General features: G+C 28.1%; 1 protein-coding gene across 1 annotated transcript; it reads left to right on the top strand.

The window, feature by feature from the left end:
• The first annotated feature begins 5,713 nt into the window (after nt 1-5,713).
• Nucleotides 5,714-9,625, top strand: LOC125831732 (cyclic nucleotide-gated ion channel 1-like). Its single transcript, XM_049510918.1, has 7 exons — nt 5,714-6,190; nt 6,262-6,474; nt 6,764-7,059; nt 7,229-7,340; nt 7,623-7,859; nt 8,617-9,014; nt 9,302-9,625. Exons 1-7 carry the CDS (start codon nt 5,729-5,731, stop codon nt 9,597-9,599), a joined length of 2,016 nt encoding a protein of 671 aa, XP_049366875.1. The 5' UTR covers nt 5,714-5,728; the 3' UTR covers nt 9,600-9,625.
• Nucleotides 9,626-18,594: the final 8,969 nt, after the last annotated feature.

Genomic DNA, 18,594 nt, shown 5'->3' on the forward strand with positions numbered 1-18,594 from the left:
CTTGATGACACTTATTTCACATTATTATTGCCAACTTCAATGTAATTGTTAACAATTATATATATGGGGATGTTCATAGATTATTTGATAAGCATAGCTTGTGAAACAGTGAATGCAAGGAGGGAGTCAAGTCACTCAAGAATTATTTTTCCATACTCTCTTTGATCAGTAAGTTTAATAAAAATAAAATATGTTGCTTCTATTTCCTTAAATAAACATTTCATATTTATTTTTTGAATTTTTGACAAGAAAACATTTTCACATGTATTCACCATCTAGAAATGTATATGCATGTTTACTTATGAATCATGATTTGGAATACGAAGGTTAAATTATCTAATTATTTTATATCATTTCATGAATTCAAATAGAATGTTTTTAAATTCTTTAAAATAAAGTTTACATATTTATAAATTACAATCAAAAGTGAAAGGAAATTCACTTTAATTATTTTGTGTTCGTAGATAATCCTTTTATTTATTTTCTTTTTATGAATGAAAATGTGGAAGTAAGAAAGAAAACAATAAAAATAAAATGGAGGGAACATAAACGAAAGGGGAAGACAAGAATTAAGGTAAAGGATAAAGAATAGTAATGTTAAGGGAAAATAATAATAAAGTAAGAGAAAAAAAAGGATAAAAAAGTTAAAATATGATAAGAAGTATGAAAAATAACCTTGACCAAACTATTATAATTTTTTGTTCATGCTACAAAGGAGAATAAACACACTATGTCATGTGAATGTAATATGGAGACAACATATATACTTGTTACAAGTACATATGGTAATTCAAACTTTGGTACAAATTGAGAAGGTATGTTATGTGTGTATTGTCCCTTTCTTAGAAAAATAACAAACTAATATATTGCAGGTTTCAACCTAATAACATAAAAAGGTAAATATTTATCACATAAGATTTAATTGTTCAAATTTGGCAGGTTACCGGAATATCTAATTATTTCGCATTTACATTTTACAATAAAGAAGTCATTTATATAGGTTGATTGTTCATTTATTTATTTATATTTATCACAATGTGATTTTAATATAACTCCTACCACATATTTTATTTTTGTGGGACTCACGTGCAAAACACGTGTCCAATATATAAATATGTACATAGTCGGAGCAAATCTTGAAGGACGATAAACAATACAATACAAAGATATAATAAATCAACATGGTTTGAACAATTCATTAGTAAAAAGAGATCAGAATATGAAATCCGAGAAAAGGATTAGCTAATTATGAAAGAGATACCACTTATGACAAGTGTTTTGCTCTTCCTTCAAGTAAAACGAATCCAAATATGATAAGAAAACCAAAACAAATACCGAACATCAACAACTCATATAAAAGGAACTAAAACCAAACTATAGGAAAAGTATAAAAAAGAAGTTTCAACCTTGAGAAATTAACTTAAGCATAGAGAAACTTACATGGCGAAATGAACGTAATTTGGAGATAACTTACATGGGCATTGAATAATGAAGTGAAGTTTAGTAGAAGGAATATGTATATGTGTGTTCAATTTTTTCTGTATAAGAAAGTTCCTAGATATTGCTATGAAAAGGCAGTCATCTTATTGAGTTAATAGAAAGGTGGACTTTGTCTTTTCTTCAGAAAACTGCAAAGACTTAGGTGGGAGAAAAGTCACAGGTCAATGAACACATCTAGCAAAGATATTATTTCTTCAGCCACCAGTGGATGTGGTGCAGCGGATGTGGTTACTTTATCCTTAATTAAAAGGTCTTGAGTTCAAGTCTTAATTAAGTATGCAAGCATCCTTAAAAGGTCTCGAGTTCAATTTTGGTGATTTTTCCAAAACTCAATTCTTCGATTCGGTGTTCGATGTAACGGTCTCGATATTTCGGTATATCGAAGAACTGAAAGTATTTTTTATTTTAAAAAAGTATATATACATATATTGGGGTTTCCTTAACCAAAAACCAAAGTCTAACTAGCATTTAAACCATTCATAAACAAATCAATGTTTTTAAATATCACTTAACATGGTTTTACTTTTTTAAGTATCTTATACATTGATAAGGGGTCTCTTTTTATTTTTTCATTTGCACAGAAAAATCGTTTTAAAAACGTACCTCACCAAACCGAATTAAAGTTGAAATTATTGGATCGAACCGAACTAATTTAATTCGGTATTTGATATACACTTTTTCAAAATCAAAATTTAATAAAATTGAATCGAAAAACCGCACGCCCATCCCGAAGGGTGGGTTTTTTTTTTTTACAACCTTCTCTTTGTTGTTTAATAAAAAATGGGGTTTTATATATGGGGCCTTTGTGCAAATTTTAAAATGTTGGGGCTCTTTCAAGAATAGCTTTTAGATAATTATTTACACTAAGCATCAAAAGTGTCCCTCTTACTTAATAATTAAATGAAATAATTATGATCCTAAATACTTTGACCAATTAATTTACAAAATACATAAATTATGTATAAATTAGATGACCTAGCTATTCATATTCATAACTTTCCTTAATTAAGACTTATGTCTTTTTTTTTCTATTGCAAAAGTTTTTTTTTTAAAAAAAAAAAGGGAAAACTATACGAATTGAACCCATTAGGTGAAGTATTTATCTAAATTGGATCAAACTCAATATTTTTACCTTGATTGGATCCACGACCCAAACTATTTACCCGACTGCCTCCTTGTTCTATTCACTGAACCAATGTTTCTTCATTCTTACTTTGATGGTATCAAGCAATAATTGAACAGTTTTTCACTGAAACACGACATATTTCTCCTTGATGCCATCAGAATATATATATATATATATATATATATACTCTTATGTATCAAGGAATAACTGAATAGTGTTTTCACTGAATCGTTGTTTCTTCCTTTTTGAAATCATCAATATATATATATATATATATATATATTGATGGTACTAAGCAGTAAACATGCATTAGTAGTTAACATAGAAGGTATGAAAGTAAAATAATAGCCACTTGTAAATAGTTTTTCTTTTTGGGTACAAGTGTTCTTTTCCCAAAGTCAATAATCCTCCTTAGTTTTAAAGCCCAAAGAAATATAGTATTGATAGTAGAGTAAATTTTAGGTTTAGCAAACATAAAAATCATATTTGTATCAAGGAATAACTGAATAGTGTTTTCACTGAATCGTTGTTTCTTCCTTTTTGAAATCATCAAAATATATATATATATATTGATGGTACTAAGCAGTAAACATGCATTAGTAGTTAACATAGAAGGTATGAAAGTAAAATAATAGCCACTTGTAAATAGTTTTTCTTTTTGGGTACAAGTCTTTTCCCAAAGTCAATAATCCTCCTTAGTTTTAAAGCCCAAAGAAATATAGTATTGATAGTAGAGTAAATTTTAGGTTTAGCAAACATAAAAATCATATTTGTGTGTTATAGCTATAGTTTGTATAATTGCGCTCCATAGCAAACTTTATGTTTGCTATGGCTAATAATCTGTATATTTCGGTATACATATACATAAAAAAATATGTGTTTGGGTCTATTTATATATTTCGGTATACAAATGGATCCTGCATTTGTATATTTCGGTATACAAATGGGATGACAAAAAACATGGAATGTTTGCTGCGAATTACAAATAAAAAAATTTATGGCTATAACATTTAATTTGAATTAATAGTTTGCTATTTCATACAATTTTCCCTTGATAGTAGCCCACGAAATACTGAAGTAGCCCAAAGAAATATAATATTGATAGTAGCCCACAATATTTAAACAATAAAGTTCATAAAAAAAATGATCACGTCATATTTGAATTGAATATTCAAATGATCCTTTTTTCCACAAAAAAATGAATATTATAGGAGTACTAGAATAACATAAATGAATTGTTTAACAATATATATATACCTTAGACGACTCTTTCGAAAAAGAAAGTCAGCAAGTCAAATGACATCTAATAATGGGAAAAGTTGATGATTTTAATGAAGTATAGAATAACATAAATGAATTTAATGAAATTTTTTTTCAATTCTCGTTAAGTTATCACGTGAAATAAAATAGGTTAACTTGTAACATTAAAGAGTTAGGAGCGCATAAAATAACACAAATGTGACTCCTTATTTAAATCCCGAAATCTCTAATTATAGAAAAGAGTAATTTCAAAGACCTCTCTTCATGTTTCGCTTTATAACACTGACTAGAGATCCCCAGTAGCTAGGAACTTCAGTGCTATGAAAAGGCAGCCCATTTTGCGTTGACTTGTGACTTGTGTCTAAAGTCTAAATCAATGGTCTGCCTTTTCATAGCAGTATCTAGAGATCCCCAGTAGCTAGGAACTTTCTTAAACAGAAATATTGAACACATATACATACTACTTGTCCCAAACTTCACTACATTATTCAATTCACATGCAATTTAGCTTCAAATTATGTTCATTTGACCATGTAAGTTTCTCTCTGCTTAAGTTAATTTTCTCAAGGTTCAAACTTCTCTTTGTAAGTTATTGTTGATTTTTATTATACTTTTTCTGTAGTTTTGGTTTATGTTCCTATTATATCAGTTCTTGATGTTAGGTACTTCCTTTGTCTCAATTTATATGACTCAATTTCCCTTTTAATTAGTCAAAAAAAAAAAAAAATCACGCATTTCTATTTCTATATTTAGTAACTTTTTAGTAACAATATTTATTTTATCCTTAATGAAATGATTTTTAGTCATACAAAGTTAAATATATATGACTTATTTCAGGCCAGAAGTTTCAAAAGTCTTTCGTTCTTGAATTTGTGTCAAGTCCAATTACATCACATAAATTGAGACAGAAATTGTATTTATCGTGATTTTCTTACCATATTTGGATTCGTTTTTTGGCAAAACACTTGTCACAAGTGGTATCCCTTTCATAATTGGCCAATCCTTTACTTGGAAGAAAAGGTTTTGCATTTTTGTAAATTGAGGATTCTTCCTTCTCGTTTCATATCATATCATGGAGAACTATTCTTTCTTTTTTACTAGCTAGTGAATTGATCATATGTAGGTTAATTGTCCAAACCATGTTAATTTATAACAACTCTGTATTGTCTTGTTTATCGTTTTTCAAGATTTACTCCGACTGACATCTGGTTATTTCGATCCCAACACTTGAAACTGCTATATGTTCTAATATCAGAAGTTCATGTTGCATGAAGCACAAAGTTCTCTTGATTTTTTGGTAGAAAAGAATAAGTTTAAGTATCCCTGGATAAACCATGCATTATCTTCAATAATTTCTCATTTTTCTAGTACTTGAACGATAATTACAACAACTATTACTATGCCTCAGTCCCGAACAAGTTGGGGGTACTTGAACTGTAATTACAACTTCAAATTTTGTACTAGACTTTCACATTATATTCAATGTCTAGTTGTTCAACTTTATACAAGTTTAAATACCTACTTGTACACATTCAAAGTTGGAAGGAACAGATGCAAGCTAAAGCCAAGTTAGATGACATGTTTATATATTATTAACTCAAAATAGTAAATTAATCAATGAAAAAAACAAGATAGGACCTCAACAGGAATTGAAGAACAGAGAATCTTAGACTCTAACTTGATATTTCTTGTAAGTTTAGATTTGCATGAATCCTTTTGATTGGTTTTCATATACTTAGGTTTGAGGACCGGAAGTCGGAACAATCATCCTTCAGCATTGACCATAAAAGTTCGTCGACTAATAGGCCATTTCATGTCAGAAAACCATCAAGTAGCTCGTTGATGAGAAGCGTTAAAAGAAGGATTGAGAGGGGTTCTGAAAGAATTAGTAGGAGAAAACCAGTTCTCGTCCATCGTGTAACAAAAGATCAATCTGTTGCATCAAACAAGAGAGTTCTTGATCCTCAGGGTCAATTTCTTCAGAAATGGAACAAAGTATTTATATTGGCTTGTATATTTGCGGTGTCACTTGATCCGTTATTCTTCTACATTCCTGTTATTGATGACAAAAATAAGTGCCTAGATTTGGACAAGACGTTAAAGATCACTGTTTGCGTTCTGCGTTCTATCACTGATCTTTTCTATATCTTTCACATTATCTTGAAATTTCGTACTGGCTTCATTGCTCCTTCTTCTCGAGTTTATGGAAGGGGTGAGTTGATTGAAGATTCCTCTGCTATAGCCAAGCGATATTTGTTATCGTATTTCATCGTTGACGTTGTAGCAGTCCTTCCACTCCCACAGGTTCGTGTCCTCGAAGCTTGTGTTTTTTAGCATTCTCTTAAGAGAGCATGATTTACCTTGTTTTGGTGCAGATTGTGATATGGATTATCGCTCCCAATGTGAATGGCCCCATTGCTCTGGCGACGAAAGAAATGTTGAAGATTGTAATTTTTGCTCAATGTGTTCCAAGATTTTTTAGAATTTATCCATTGTCCAAAGAAATAGAAAGGACTACAGGCTTCTTTAATGAAAGTGCATTGGGTGGAGCTGTTTTCAACATTTTCCTCTACATGTTGTACAGTAATGTAAGTTCCCTTTCAACAAATAGATGAATCAACATTACATAAAAGATAGAGATAATGATAAAAACACACACCAAAACTACTACTTTTTTGCGAGTTACACACCCTTAGTTGAGTAGATGATGATAGCTTAGGTAGGAAAAGGGATCAACTGATAGTTGGGGTGTGAAACTCCCGGAAAAAAAGCGATAAGTCAGATGTGTCTTTTACCATTATCTAGTTAGGGATATGGACATTTCATTCTTGAACAAAAATCTGCTTAAATAGGTGCAAATTAAATGTGTGATCTCAGGGAATTGGAGCCTTTTGGTATTTGTTCTCAATAGAACGCCAAGATACATGCTGGCGCAATGCGTGTGACAAGATCCCCAACTGTTCGTCAGACTACTTATATTGTGGAGGAAAAATGAATGGAAATGCTTTTTTACTGAACTCTTCTTGCCCTCTCCTGCAACAAGAAGATATAAAAGATCCAAATGAATTTGATTTTGGAATCGCACTCGATGCTCTTCAGTTTCAGGTTGTTGAGAAAAGAAAATTCCGGAGCAAACTCTTGTATTGCTTTTGGTGGGGGCTGAGAAACTTAAGGTGTGTTCACTTTTCTTATGGTAATAATACATTACATTTGGATTCTATTAGTTCCATTGAAGTAACGGAATCTAGCCAACTATAGGTCGTGATGTGCCTTGAGATGGCTTAAGTTACTCTGTCGAGTAACTTCCATAATTCTATAACTATTTCTTCTTACATGTTTCAGTTCTCTTGGCCAAAACCTTAAGACAAGCACCTTTGATGGAGATATTATCTTTGCCATCTTCATCTCAGTTATTGGGCTTGTCTTGTTTTCCTTGATTATTGGCAATATGCAGGTTAGCACACTCACCCTTTTATCAAACAATGTTCTAAAATGTTGCTCGGACTCTGCAAAAATGTCAAATCCTTCAAAAGCAGTGCATTTTTGGAGGGTACTGCTGCACTTAAGTTGGATAGTCCGGGCAATATAGGTTAAGAGAGAAAATTTTAGCATTGATAGGCATTGAGTTCCATTATTTTCCTCTTTTAAGTTTAACCTATCACAAAAACACTTAAAGTTGGAACTCTTTAGAATGAAGTTCCAGTAATTTCGTGTTGTTTTTTTTTTTTTGAAACAGAAATTTATGCAATCTAATCTGGTTAGAGTAGAAGAGATGAGAGCGAGAAGGCGGGATATCGAACTGTGGATGTCTCATCGCATGCTTCCTGACAATCTGAGAGAGCGAATAAGAAGACATGAACAGTACAAATGGCAAGAAACTAAGGGAGTTGAGGAAGATTCACTCATTCAAAATCTTCCTAGAGACTTGAGGAGAGATTTAAAGCGACATCTCTGTTGGTCTTTTCTCAAAAAAGTAAGTACTTATCACATTTATAACTATCCCTATCCAACTTCATCATGTTTTGTGGTGTTTTATCTAGTAAAGAAATATGAACCTTGAGCAATCAAAGAATGTTGCTCCCTTTCATTTTTATGATGACGTTTGACTAAACATGGACTAGTCCTAATTATGTCATCACATTTTTTTGGCTCTGAACATGTCATTAAGGTAAAATGGAAAGTTTATAGCAAAAGAATTCTGAAATATAGAAATGTGTTATTCTTTTCAAGAATAGATGGAGTATTAAATCTGAATGAAGCCTTATCAAACCACATTATTAATTTTCAATCAATCAATCAACTATACATCAAGCCCAAATTACTAGAAGAGAACCACATCAACTCTTGCAACAAAGAGATGTCCAATGCACTAAAGCTCCGGCTATGCAGGGTCCATGGAAGGGCCGGAATACAAGGGTCTATTGTACACAGCCTTACCCTGCATTTCTGTAAGAGGCTGTTTCCACAGCCTGGTCAGGCGCTACTTCCTTGGTGAAGTAGTATCTCTTCCACAGAACTGGAACAAGTCTCTCGTGGTTAAGACATAAGAAGGGAAGTTGTACCACTTCCTACTTTTTTCTTAGACGGTGTGTTGATAATCCTTAATTTCTCCTTATACCAGAGCAGCTCTGTTGGAGTAATTTATATTTGGTGAACGACACACTTTAATCATTTATGATGATGCCTCCAAACAAGCACTAAATCTTGCATTGATTTGGTATATTATGCAGGTTCCCATATTTGAGAAAATGGACAAACAATTACTGGACGCATTGTGTGACAGACTGAAACCAGCACTCTTCACAGATAAGAGCTTCATAATGCGAGAAGGCGATCCAGTAGAAGAAATGCACTTTCTAATGAGAGGTACACTGTTAACTATGACCACAAATGGTGGAAGGACTGGTTTTTTCAACTCTGTTCATCTCAAGGCTGGCGACTTCTGTGGAGATGAGCTTTTGACATGGGCTTTAGACCCTCATACTTCCTCCAGTAGTCTTCCAATTTCAACTAGAACAGTGCAGGCTGTAACTGATATAGAAGCTTTTGCACTCACTGCCGATGACCTCAAGTTTGTCGCCTTACAATTTAAACGTCTGCATAGCAAACAACTTCAGCATACTTTCAAGTAAGTTTTTTCAAGGCCTTGTTCCATTTCATAACAAGCTTCACTTTGCTTCAGACAACAAATTGGTATCAATTTCATGGTCTCTTTTCTAGTTGCTAACAAAGTAAAAAACACACCTTTCTCAACTATGCTTACATATCACAGAAAATAGTAAAAAACACCGGAAAATGCTTAGTCTAAACCCGGAAGGACAAGTAGATTGTCATTTCAAGAAGGTATTTAAATAATATCTGCGTGGCACCACTCGAAAAAAAAATTAAAACTCATGATGTACTTGGCTATTTCAGGTACTACTCACAACAATGGAGGACATGGGCTGCACGCTTTATACAAGTAGCATGGCGTCGACACTTCAGGAAAAAACTCAAGAAATCCTTAAGAGAGGAAGAAGATAAACTGCAGGTTGCATTAGCTAAAGCGAGCACAAATGCATCAAGTCTTGGAGCTACCATATATGCATCAAGGTTTGCAGCTAATGTACTACGCACCTTGCGACGCAACAACACAACTGGTACCAAATCATCTCCCACATTACCTTTACTGCTTCATAAACCAGCTGAACCAGATTTTAGTGAGAAAAAATGACTCATGAACTAGAAATGTTGGAATATGTTCATATTGGTGGAGTTACATTTACTTTATATTTTATAAAACAAATCTTTTGAGTAGCACATATGCTATATCTTGATTCATTAGGATTCTTGTACATAGAAACAAACTGTTCTGTTTCTATTAAAGTTTTTATTGAGTTCTGACTATTTTTGAAAATAAACCAAAAGTTACAATGACAGAATGATGGTCTTAATTGAACATGATAAAAGACCACCCTTTACATTCTTTTTGGATAATCTTTTAATTTCTGATTCTCTCGAAATATATCTTTATTATTGTAATGTATTGTATTGTATGGTAATATATTGTTTGTTGTATAATGTAGGACATTTTCAATAATACATCTGCCTTTCACACAATCGTATTGATTTACTAAAATTAGAGGAGGAAGAATTACCTCAAAATTCAAAAGTCCTCCTTAATTTAAAGCTCAAAGAAATATAATATTGACAGTAGCATATACGAAATACTATATGTTTAAATAATAAATTTCATAAAGAAATGATCACTTCATATATGAATTGGATATTCAAATGATATTTTTTTCCTAAGAAAGTGAAAATATAAAATAACATTATTGAGTTAAAGAGTAAAAAATATATTTATATTGTTCCATTTTTTTAGTTTCATAAGTAAATTATTGGAATGTGAATTTCATGCTTAAACTATCACTAATTAGTTTGAAAAACACACCTCAGTGGAACCTTGTCACATGGCATTCCACTTGGATAAAATATTTCACATTGACAAAATTGAATAAACTATTAAAAAGAGTGTTTTTAAAGTACTAAATCAAGTAGAGGGTGTTTTTTTTAGTTGTCAATAGTTTGGGGACAATGTTTTTTTGGTTGTCAATAATTTGGGGACTAAAAAAATAAAAAAATTCCTCGTTGTGTGCGTGCGCGCGCGCGTGTGAAACACCCACTCCCCCGCCCTCCATCGTTAAAGTAATAATTCACGTCAAATTTATGAGTCTTTTAATATTTACACTCAAATTAGAATGATATCTAAATTATTATTTGAAGACTGGGGGAGGGAATTACGATGAGAGGAAGTGGTGGAATGGGGTAAGAAAAATATTTTACATTTTATTTTATAAAAAAAAATATTTTTTTGGGGGGATAATAATACTGTAATCTTTAACTTTAACTAATACCAATAATTTATTAGTTTTTTGTTAAGGTGAAATGTTTATCCATATGGAGTGTGATGTTACCATTTTCTAAATAAAAAAAAGAGTGTAGTACCGTACACATCATGAAGAGAGTGTAATAAAAAGAGAAATGTGTTTCTCAAACTAATAAATAATAATTTATATGTATAACTCCAAAAAAGAGATAATTTAAATATATTTTTGACACTTATCTTTAACATTATTAGATTTGAAAATGGTTAACAATACTCTTTTGAAAAGCAGCAAGGAAAAGTGCATCCAATAATGGAAAAGGTATGTACATGGGCCCAACCATGTGCATGGGAAATTTCTTAGGGCTTGTTTGGAAATTATTGCATAATTACTAGGATGATTAATAGAGTCTGTTTGACATTACTTCTAATTAGAAATGTCTTATTCTTAGAAATATGTTTTTTAGATAGCTTTTTAGAAAAATGCTTTTGAAAAAATAATAATTTGTGTTTGGTTATTTTTAAGAGTCAAATTATGAAAAAAGACAAATATCAATATAATTTTAATATTAATATTATTTTATAGAGAGAAACTATTAAACATACTATTATAAAAAATGTAATAAAATTTTTATTTTCATTAAATTAAAATATACATAGACAAATTTAATCAATATTATACGTAAATAAACAAAAAATATTAATATAATATTAACATGATGATTTAAATATAATTAGAAATATTATATATATATATATATATATATATATATATATATATATTATTATCCTTATTTAGAAGTGAGAGTTGGAAAGGACCAACACTGCATTAATACTCTTGTACAACATGCATACAATTTTGTACATTAACTTTTGACTGCATTAATTAGTTGGACAACGTGCAAAAAGAGTTGTACATTAATAGAAGGACTAACACCAAGGACTAACATTGCAATTATTATTATTACTCATTACCTAGAAGGACTAACATTGCAATTATTATTATTACTCATTACTCCTTATTAGAATTATTATTATTACTCATTTGGCTCCTTATTAGAGTTGACACTTTAAATCACGAACACGACACTACCATGTTGTACACAAAGCATTTCAAATTGTACTATAAAATTAATTGTGCCTCATTAATTATACACGTGCCTTTCTACATATACAACAACCCACATGAAGAATTAATTTTCTGACAATTTTGGTTATATTTTTCTTTAAAATAATTATTGCCTCGATTTTTATTTTTATTTTTAACATTTATTTTTAATTTTAAAACATTGGAAATTTTATGTTAAAAATTTAAATAATAGAAAAAAGGATTTATTTAACTTTTATCATCATCAATACTACTAATTTATTTGACGTTTTTTCTTAATCTTCATCTCATCATTAATGTTATTTATATAATTTTCTTAAATCACTTATTTTTTTCTTTTTTAACTCTTTTATATTTTATTTTACTCTTATTTAGAAATGGGAGTTTGGAGGACCAACATTGCACTAAAGAGTTGGACTAAAAGCTATAGAAATTGTACATTGAGGCCCACCAAAAAGATCAACTAAAGTAACTTCATCTACTTCTACTTTTTCTACACATATTTTTCTTTAATAAAATAATTATTGCCTCCATTTTTATTTTTATTTTTAACATTTATTTTTAATTTTAAAACATTGGAAATTTTATGTTAAAAATTTAAATAATAGAAAAAATGATTTATTTAACTTTTATCATCATCAATACTACTAATTTATTTGACGTTTTTTCTTAATCTTCATCTCATCATTAATGTTATTTATATAATTTTCTTAAATCACTTATTTTTTCTTTTTTAACTCTTTTATATATATAAAAGTTAGATATGTAAATGATGATGTCACATTTCTTAGAAGCTAAGATTACTATTTATCTAATTTCTCCAAAAAAATTTTAAAAAATGAAGATATCATATGCAAATTTATGGTTAAACTTAAACTATTTGATTCTCGAAAAATAAAAAGTCTCACATAAAATGGGACAGACGAAGGATAACTCTCAATTAAATTTATTTAACTTTTTATTTTCCATTTTTAACATAATTTTTCAAGTTGGATTTCTAGGAATTCTATAGTAGACCCATTTAAATTTTACTTTTTTGTTTTAAATTAGAGAACTTGGCCGCACTTCGCGTGATCATTTAAATTAAATATTTTTGATGAATTTTATATTTACTTTGTTGTTTAATCGTAATATTATTATTTTTCTTAATAATATGAAGATTGTGAAAAAAAATAAAGCTTCACAAATTTTACATCTATTAAATGAGGAAGAATATATTTTTTATCAAATAAGTTAAAATATATTTGCTAATAACAAATTCTTCCATTGCATGAAGTTCATCCTTTAATATATAATATATATTTCGGTCTACCATTCTCCTTAAATGTCTAAGAAATATCTCATAATGTCAAATAACACTGTAGTACTCCCTCTGTCCCTAATTACTTGTCCACTTTTAAATTTACACATTTATTAAGAAATCAATTAATGACATAGTCAGTTTATCATTTTACCCCTATTAATTATGAAGTAGATGAAAAGTTCTGCAATTTTCAAAGTAATTAGTCATTTAATTGAGGGTATAATAGGTAAAAAAATATTCTTTCTTGATTTGTCAAAATGGACAAGTAATTAGAGACAACTATAAAAGGAAAAGTAAACAAGTAATTAGAGACAGAGGGAGTACTAAACAAATGCATCAACAAATGAAATTTATATTAAAAATATATTGAATAATGACGTAATGATACCTTAATAGAATTTCCTATCCATTTAAAAAAAAAAACCTTCACCCTTTCAATTTCGTTATATCTTCTTATTTAGTAGAAGAATCATCATTTATTATATTCTACTCCACCTTAATTTGTACCATCAGAGTTTTAAGAATAAACATTAAATTTTAAATCGAAATAAAAATTCATTGAAAAATGACAGAAAAAATAATAATAGTATATGAAAATTAAAATAAGGTGCAAGAAGAGCCTTTTCACGATAATTTTTTGAAATATATTGACAACAATTAAAATGAAGCTGTTATTTTATCTTTAAAATTAAGTTTGATAGAATTGAATTAGTACAATGAGAAAAAAATATTAAACTAATAACTTTTTCATGTTATTAAATGCATTTAATTTTTAATTGAGTAGTAGATTAAAAGTTCCGAATTAGGATATTAAAATAATATCTTACTCTCTCCTTAATTATTATGGTATTGCAAACATTTATTTTCCTTAAATCGTGATTCATTTTCCATTTACAATTATATCCAATTAATTTCTAATGTATTGAATGTGGTTATGCGATATTGAAATAATATCTTTATTTTTCCTTAATCATAATAAAATTATAATTTAACATTTATTTTTCTGAAATGATAATTTTGTTTTAATTCCTAGAACATGTTGTTTACTATATTGAATGTAATTATAATAAAACATATTGTATTTAGTATGACAAAAGAACTAAAAAAATGGAGAAATTAGATAAATAGTAATCTTAACTTCTAAGAAATGTCACATCATCATTTACATATCCAACTTTATATATATAAAAGAGTTAAAAAAGAAAAAATAAGTGATTAAACAAAATTATATAAATAACATTAATGATGAGATGAAGATTAAGAAAAAACGTCAAAAAAATTAGTAGTATTGATGATGATAAAAGTTAAATAAATTATTTTTTCTATTATTAAAATTTTTAACATAAAATTTTCAATCTTTTAAAATTACAAATAAATGTTTTAAAAAAAATCGAGGCAATAATTATTTTAAAGAAAAATATAACCAAAATTGTCAAAAAAAATTAATAAAAATAAATAACTATCTATTAGTAAGAATGGTGTCACTACATTTTCTATTTTAACTTTATTGTTACATATGGATAGAAACTTTTACAAGAAGAAATGATCCAAAAATTTAAAAATAATGATTCCTTAAATGGTGATTCCTTTTTCCATTTACAGCTTTTCAATTAATTTTTAATGTATTATATATGGTTATGAATATTGGAATAATAATTTTATCTTTCCTTAATCATAATAAATTATATTTTAACCTTTGTTTTTGTGAAATGATAATTTTCTTTTCATTCGTACAACATATTGATTAATATATTAAATGTAATTATAATAAAACATGTTGTATTTAGTATGACAAAAGAATTCAAAAATTTTAAAAATTAAATAAATAGTAATCCTAACTTCTAAGAAATGTCACAAATATATATATATATATATATATATATATATATATATATATATCTAAGAAAATGATATAAACTACATTAATGATGAAATGAAGATTAAGAAAAGAAGTAAAACAAATTAATAATAATATTGATGATGATAGGAGTTAAATAAATCATTTTTTATATTTTGTAAATTTTCAATATAAATTTTTCAGTCTTTTAAAATTAGAAAATGCTAAAAAAATAAAACTAAAACTAAAAATCGAGGCAACAATTATTTTAAGGAAAAAATAACAAAAAATGTTAGAAACATTGATCAGAATAAATAAGTATTTATTGCTAAGAAGGTGTCACCCCACATTTTCTATTTTAGCTTTATTATTACATATAGATAGAAACTTTAAGATGAAGAATGATCCAAAAATTTTAAAAATAACAAATCAATTCTGTAAAAATACATGTGTAATTCTTATAAAGTTATAATAACTAATTTCTTCAAATAAATAATTAAATGAAAGAAAAAAAGTAATTAAGAAAATAATATAAATAACACTAATTATGAGATTAATAGCATTGATGAGGAAAGGAACTAAATATGATCATCTTTTTAAATTCTTTTTTAAGAAAATATATATAAACTTTAATTAAAGATAAATAAGAAAAAAAAACTTTAATTAAAGATACAAAAAATCAAGACAAAATAAAAGAAGAAAGAATTAGAAGAATAATGAGGTTGAAAGAAATAATATCTAATTTTCTCTCTTTTCAAATCACAAAATAAATTTTTGCTTGTTCTCCTCCTAATTTGATACGAATTCCATAAATAGAATGATTTTTTCTCAAAATAATTTTTCTTACCCTTTGAAACACTAATCAGGCTTCTTATAAATTTCTCAACCACAATGAATTTTCTCTCCTTGTAGGAGGAATAAACATTTTTTCAAAAAGTCTTTTATTTTGAAAAGAATTTTTGGTTACATAATCTCTTTCTTTACATCAATGTCTTCATAAGAATCATTAGATATTCTCTCTTTCTCTTCTGTTAAAAAAGTCACATGACCTAGAAATTTGATGGACATCTTAGCGACAAAAGTTGATACCATATATTGATCATTACCATCAGAAGAAGAAGAGCCAAAGTGAAGAAATTTGTTCTTATTTGTTACAAATGCTCAACTATTTTTTTTATAGGCTAAATAATTATAAACAGTTATAAAAAATGAATAGTTTTTATCTTTTCATCTTCCATTTTCATTTACTTAAATCTATATTAGTGTAATGGATGTTATAAAGGGCATAATTAATCGGGTATGACATAAATACTTTTTTTTAAATACAAATAAAAAATACAAAACAAAGATAAAATGTCAAAAAAAAGAAAAAAAGATGAATAGAAATAATGGTCATAGAGAGATGCCACATCAAATTGTCAATATTCAGCTTTATATATACATATATAGGCTCATGCCCTTAGATGTTATTTTATTACTTTAGCTGACATCAACATTTTTGTAAATTTGATATCTACTTTGGAACATTTTATAATGTGGCATAGGCTAACAATTGAGATCATAAATTTAAAATAATAAAATTTAATTTATTATAATACTAATATCAATATCATAAAGATATATATATATATATATATATATATATATATATATATATATATCATTTAAAAAATATATAAAAAGTATTATAAATTGTAATAATTAACCGCTTTTTAAAAAAAAAATCATATAACTAATTTGATTTACACTCCAAAATTCATAGGTGTCACATAATTTACACATTAATTCTTCATTACTTAATATATGTAATTATATCAATGACATATAAATTGAAATTAAAAAATACATATTTTATTTGAAAATCACGTAATAGTACTATAAGGTATAATAATTAACAACTTAACATATTTTAAAATTTTAGTTGACTCTCCGAATTCCATATGTCTCATGTAATTGAGACAGAGAAAAATATATATTGGTTTAAAATTAATAAAAATATTATAAATTATAATAATTAACAACTTAAAATTTATAAAAAAATCCTTTAAAAATTTTTAGTTGGCTCTCCAAATTCAATCGGTATTACAATAATTAAAACATAGAAATTAACATAGATTGGACTCCTGCTGACATTTATGTTTCCTTTTTCTAAATTTTTTCTTTTATACTTTATATAAATAATTTTTTTATGTAAAGTATTATAAATCATAATAATTAATAGCTTAAACTATTTCAAAACATATAAAAAGTTTTTGTTAACTTTCAAAATTTCATCTATACCGCATAAATTGGGAGAAATATAGATATATAGATATTTTAAGTTGCTAATTATTGTGAGTTATAGTACGTTTTATGTATTTTTCATATATATTACTCGGTCCTGATTTATGTGATACAAATGAAATTTCAAAAGTCAATGAATTTTTTATAAGTTTTTTTTATATTAACTTGTTAATTATTGTGATTTCTAATATATTTACGTAAAACATACTTTAAATACAAATAATTAGCAACTTAAAATATATAAAAATATACTAAAAAATTAATTAACTTTAAATTTCATATGTACCACATAAATTAAAACAGAAACAGTAACATATATTGGGCCCCGTGCTGACACGGGGTCCCATATCTAGTATATTAGAAAGGAGAGTTTAGCTTTTAGTCATTAATAAAAAATTTGAGGATATCATGGTCTTCGAAATGTTATTGCAAGATTTGCTTGCTCAAGAGGGTTGTCCTCTATGTTTAGTTATTTAGACCTCATTACTAACTCCAAAAAAAGTCATCATTTTCATTTAAATTACGAATCATACCCAAAAAGTGAAATGTCATGGAGTATGATAGGACCCACGCATTGAGCTTTCCAACTGACACATAACACTTGTGTTGTAATTTTCTTCATATATTTTTCATTTCCATTTGAATTTGGTGAAATATAATTACTCATTTGTATAACGTATAAAGATTCTGTCACGACCCGAGCCTACACCCTGGACGTGGCCGGCACTCGAAGACCATTGCTGGTCCCCAAGCGAACCCTCATCCTGGCTGACTACAAGCGGAAAACTGATTCAAGCATACAAAGCTTAAAAACTGAAATAAAAGTTTGTAAAAGTTAAATACAAACTTTAAGTCCAAAGAAAACTCTGTATAATAAAATATATACAACTCGCCATAAAAAGGCAACTTTAGTCTTTAAAACATTTAATAAAATAAATGATACAGACTTCTCAACTATACTGACTATCTATGAAGCCTCTAACTGATAAAGATGGAAGTCGGGACAAGACCCACGACATCCTAACAACTGATATAACTGAAAGGTAAATGAAATCCTCCGAAAGCAAGGAGGCTCACTATAGCTAACTCGAACTCTCGGATGTATCAACGAAGCTCCTGTTGATGATCCTGAATACATGTGTCTGCGTCATGAAAAGATGCAGGCCAAATGGCTCAGTACGTGGAATGTACGAGCATGTAAGAGGAATTCTAAAACATAAACATAAGCTTGAAACTTGATAGAAATGAAACATGCTTACCTCTTCTCAAACTTACTCAACTCAAGGAATACTCAAGGGTACTCAAAACTACT

This window comes from Solanum verrucosum, unplaced genomic scaffold (genome assembly GCF_900185275.1).
Source record: "Solanum verrucosum unplaced genomic scaffold, falcon-dt-bn FXZP01000049.1, whole genome shotgun sequence".
NCBI lineage: Eukaryota > Viridiplantae > Streptophyta > Magnoliopsida > Solanales > Solanaceae > Solanum > Solanum verrucosum.

Bases quoted from the DNA above. Each gene is read 5' to 3' on its own strand.
- LOC125831732 (XM_049510918.1), top strand. From the start codon at position 5,729: ATGAGAAGCGTTAAAAGAAGGATTGAGAGGGGTTCTGAAAGAATTAGT. The intron at 6,191-6,261 runs GTTCGTGTCCTC...GTTTTGGTGCAG, and splicing joins CAGTCCTTCCACTCCCACAG to ATTGTGATATGGATTATCGC. The intron at 7,060-7,228 runs GTGTGTTCACTT...TACATGTTTCAG, and splicing joins TGGGGGCTGAGAAACTTAAG to TTCTCTTGGCCAAAACCTTA.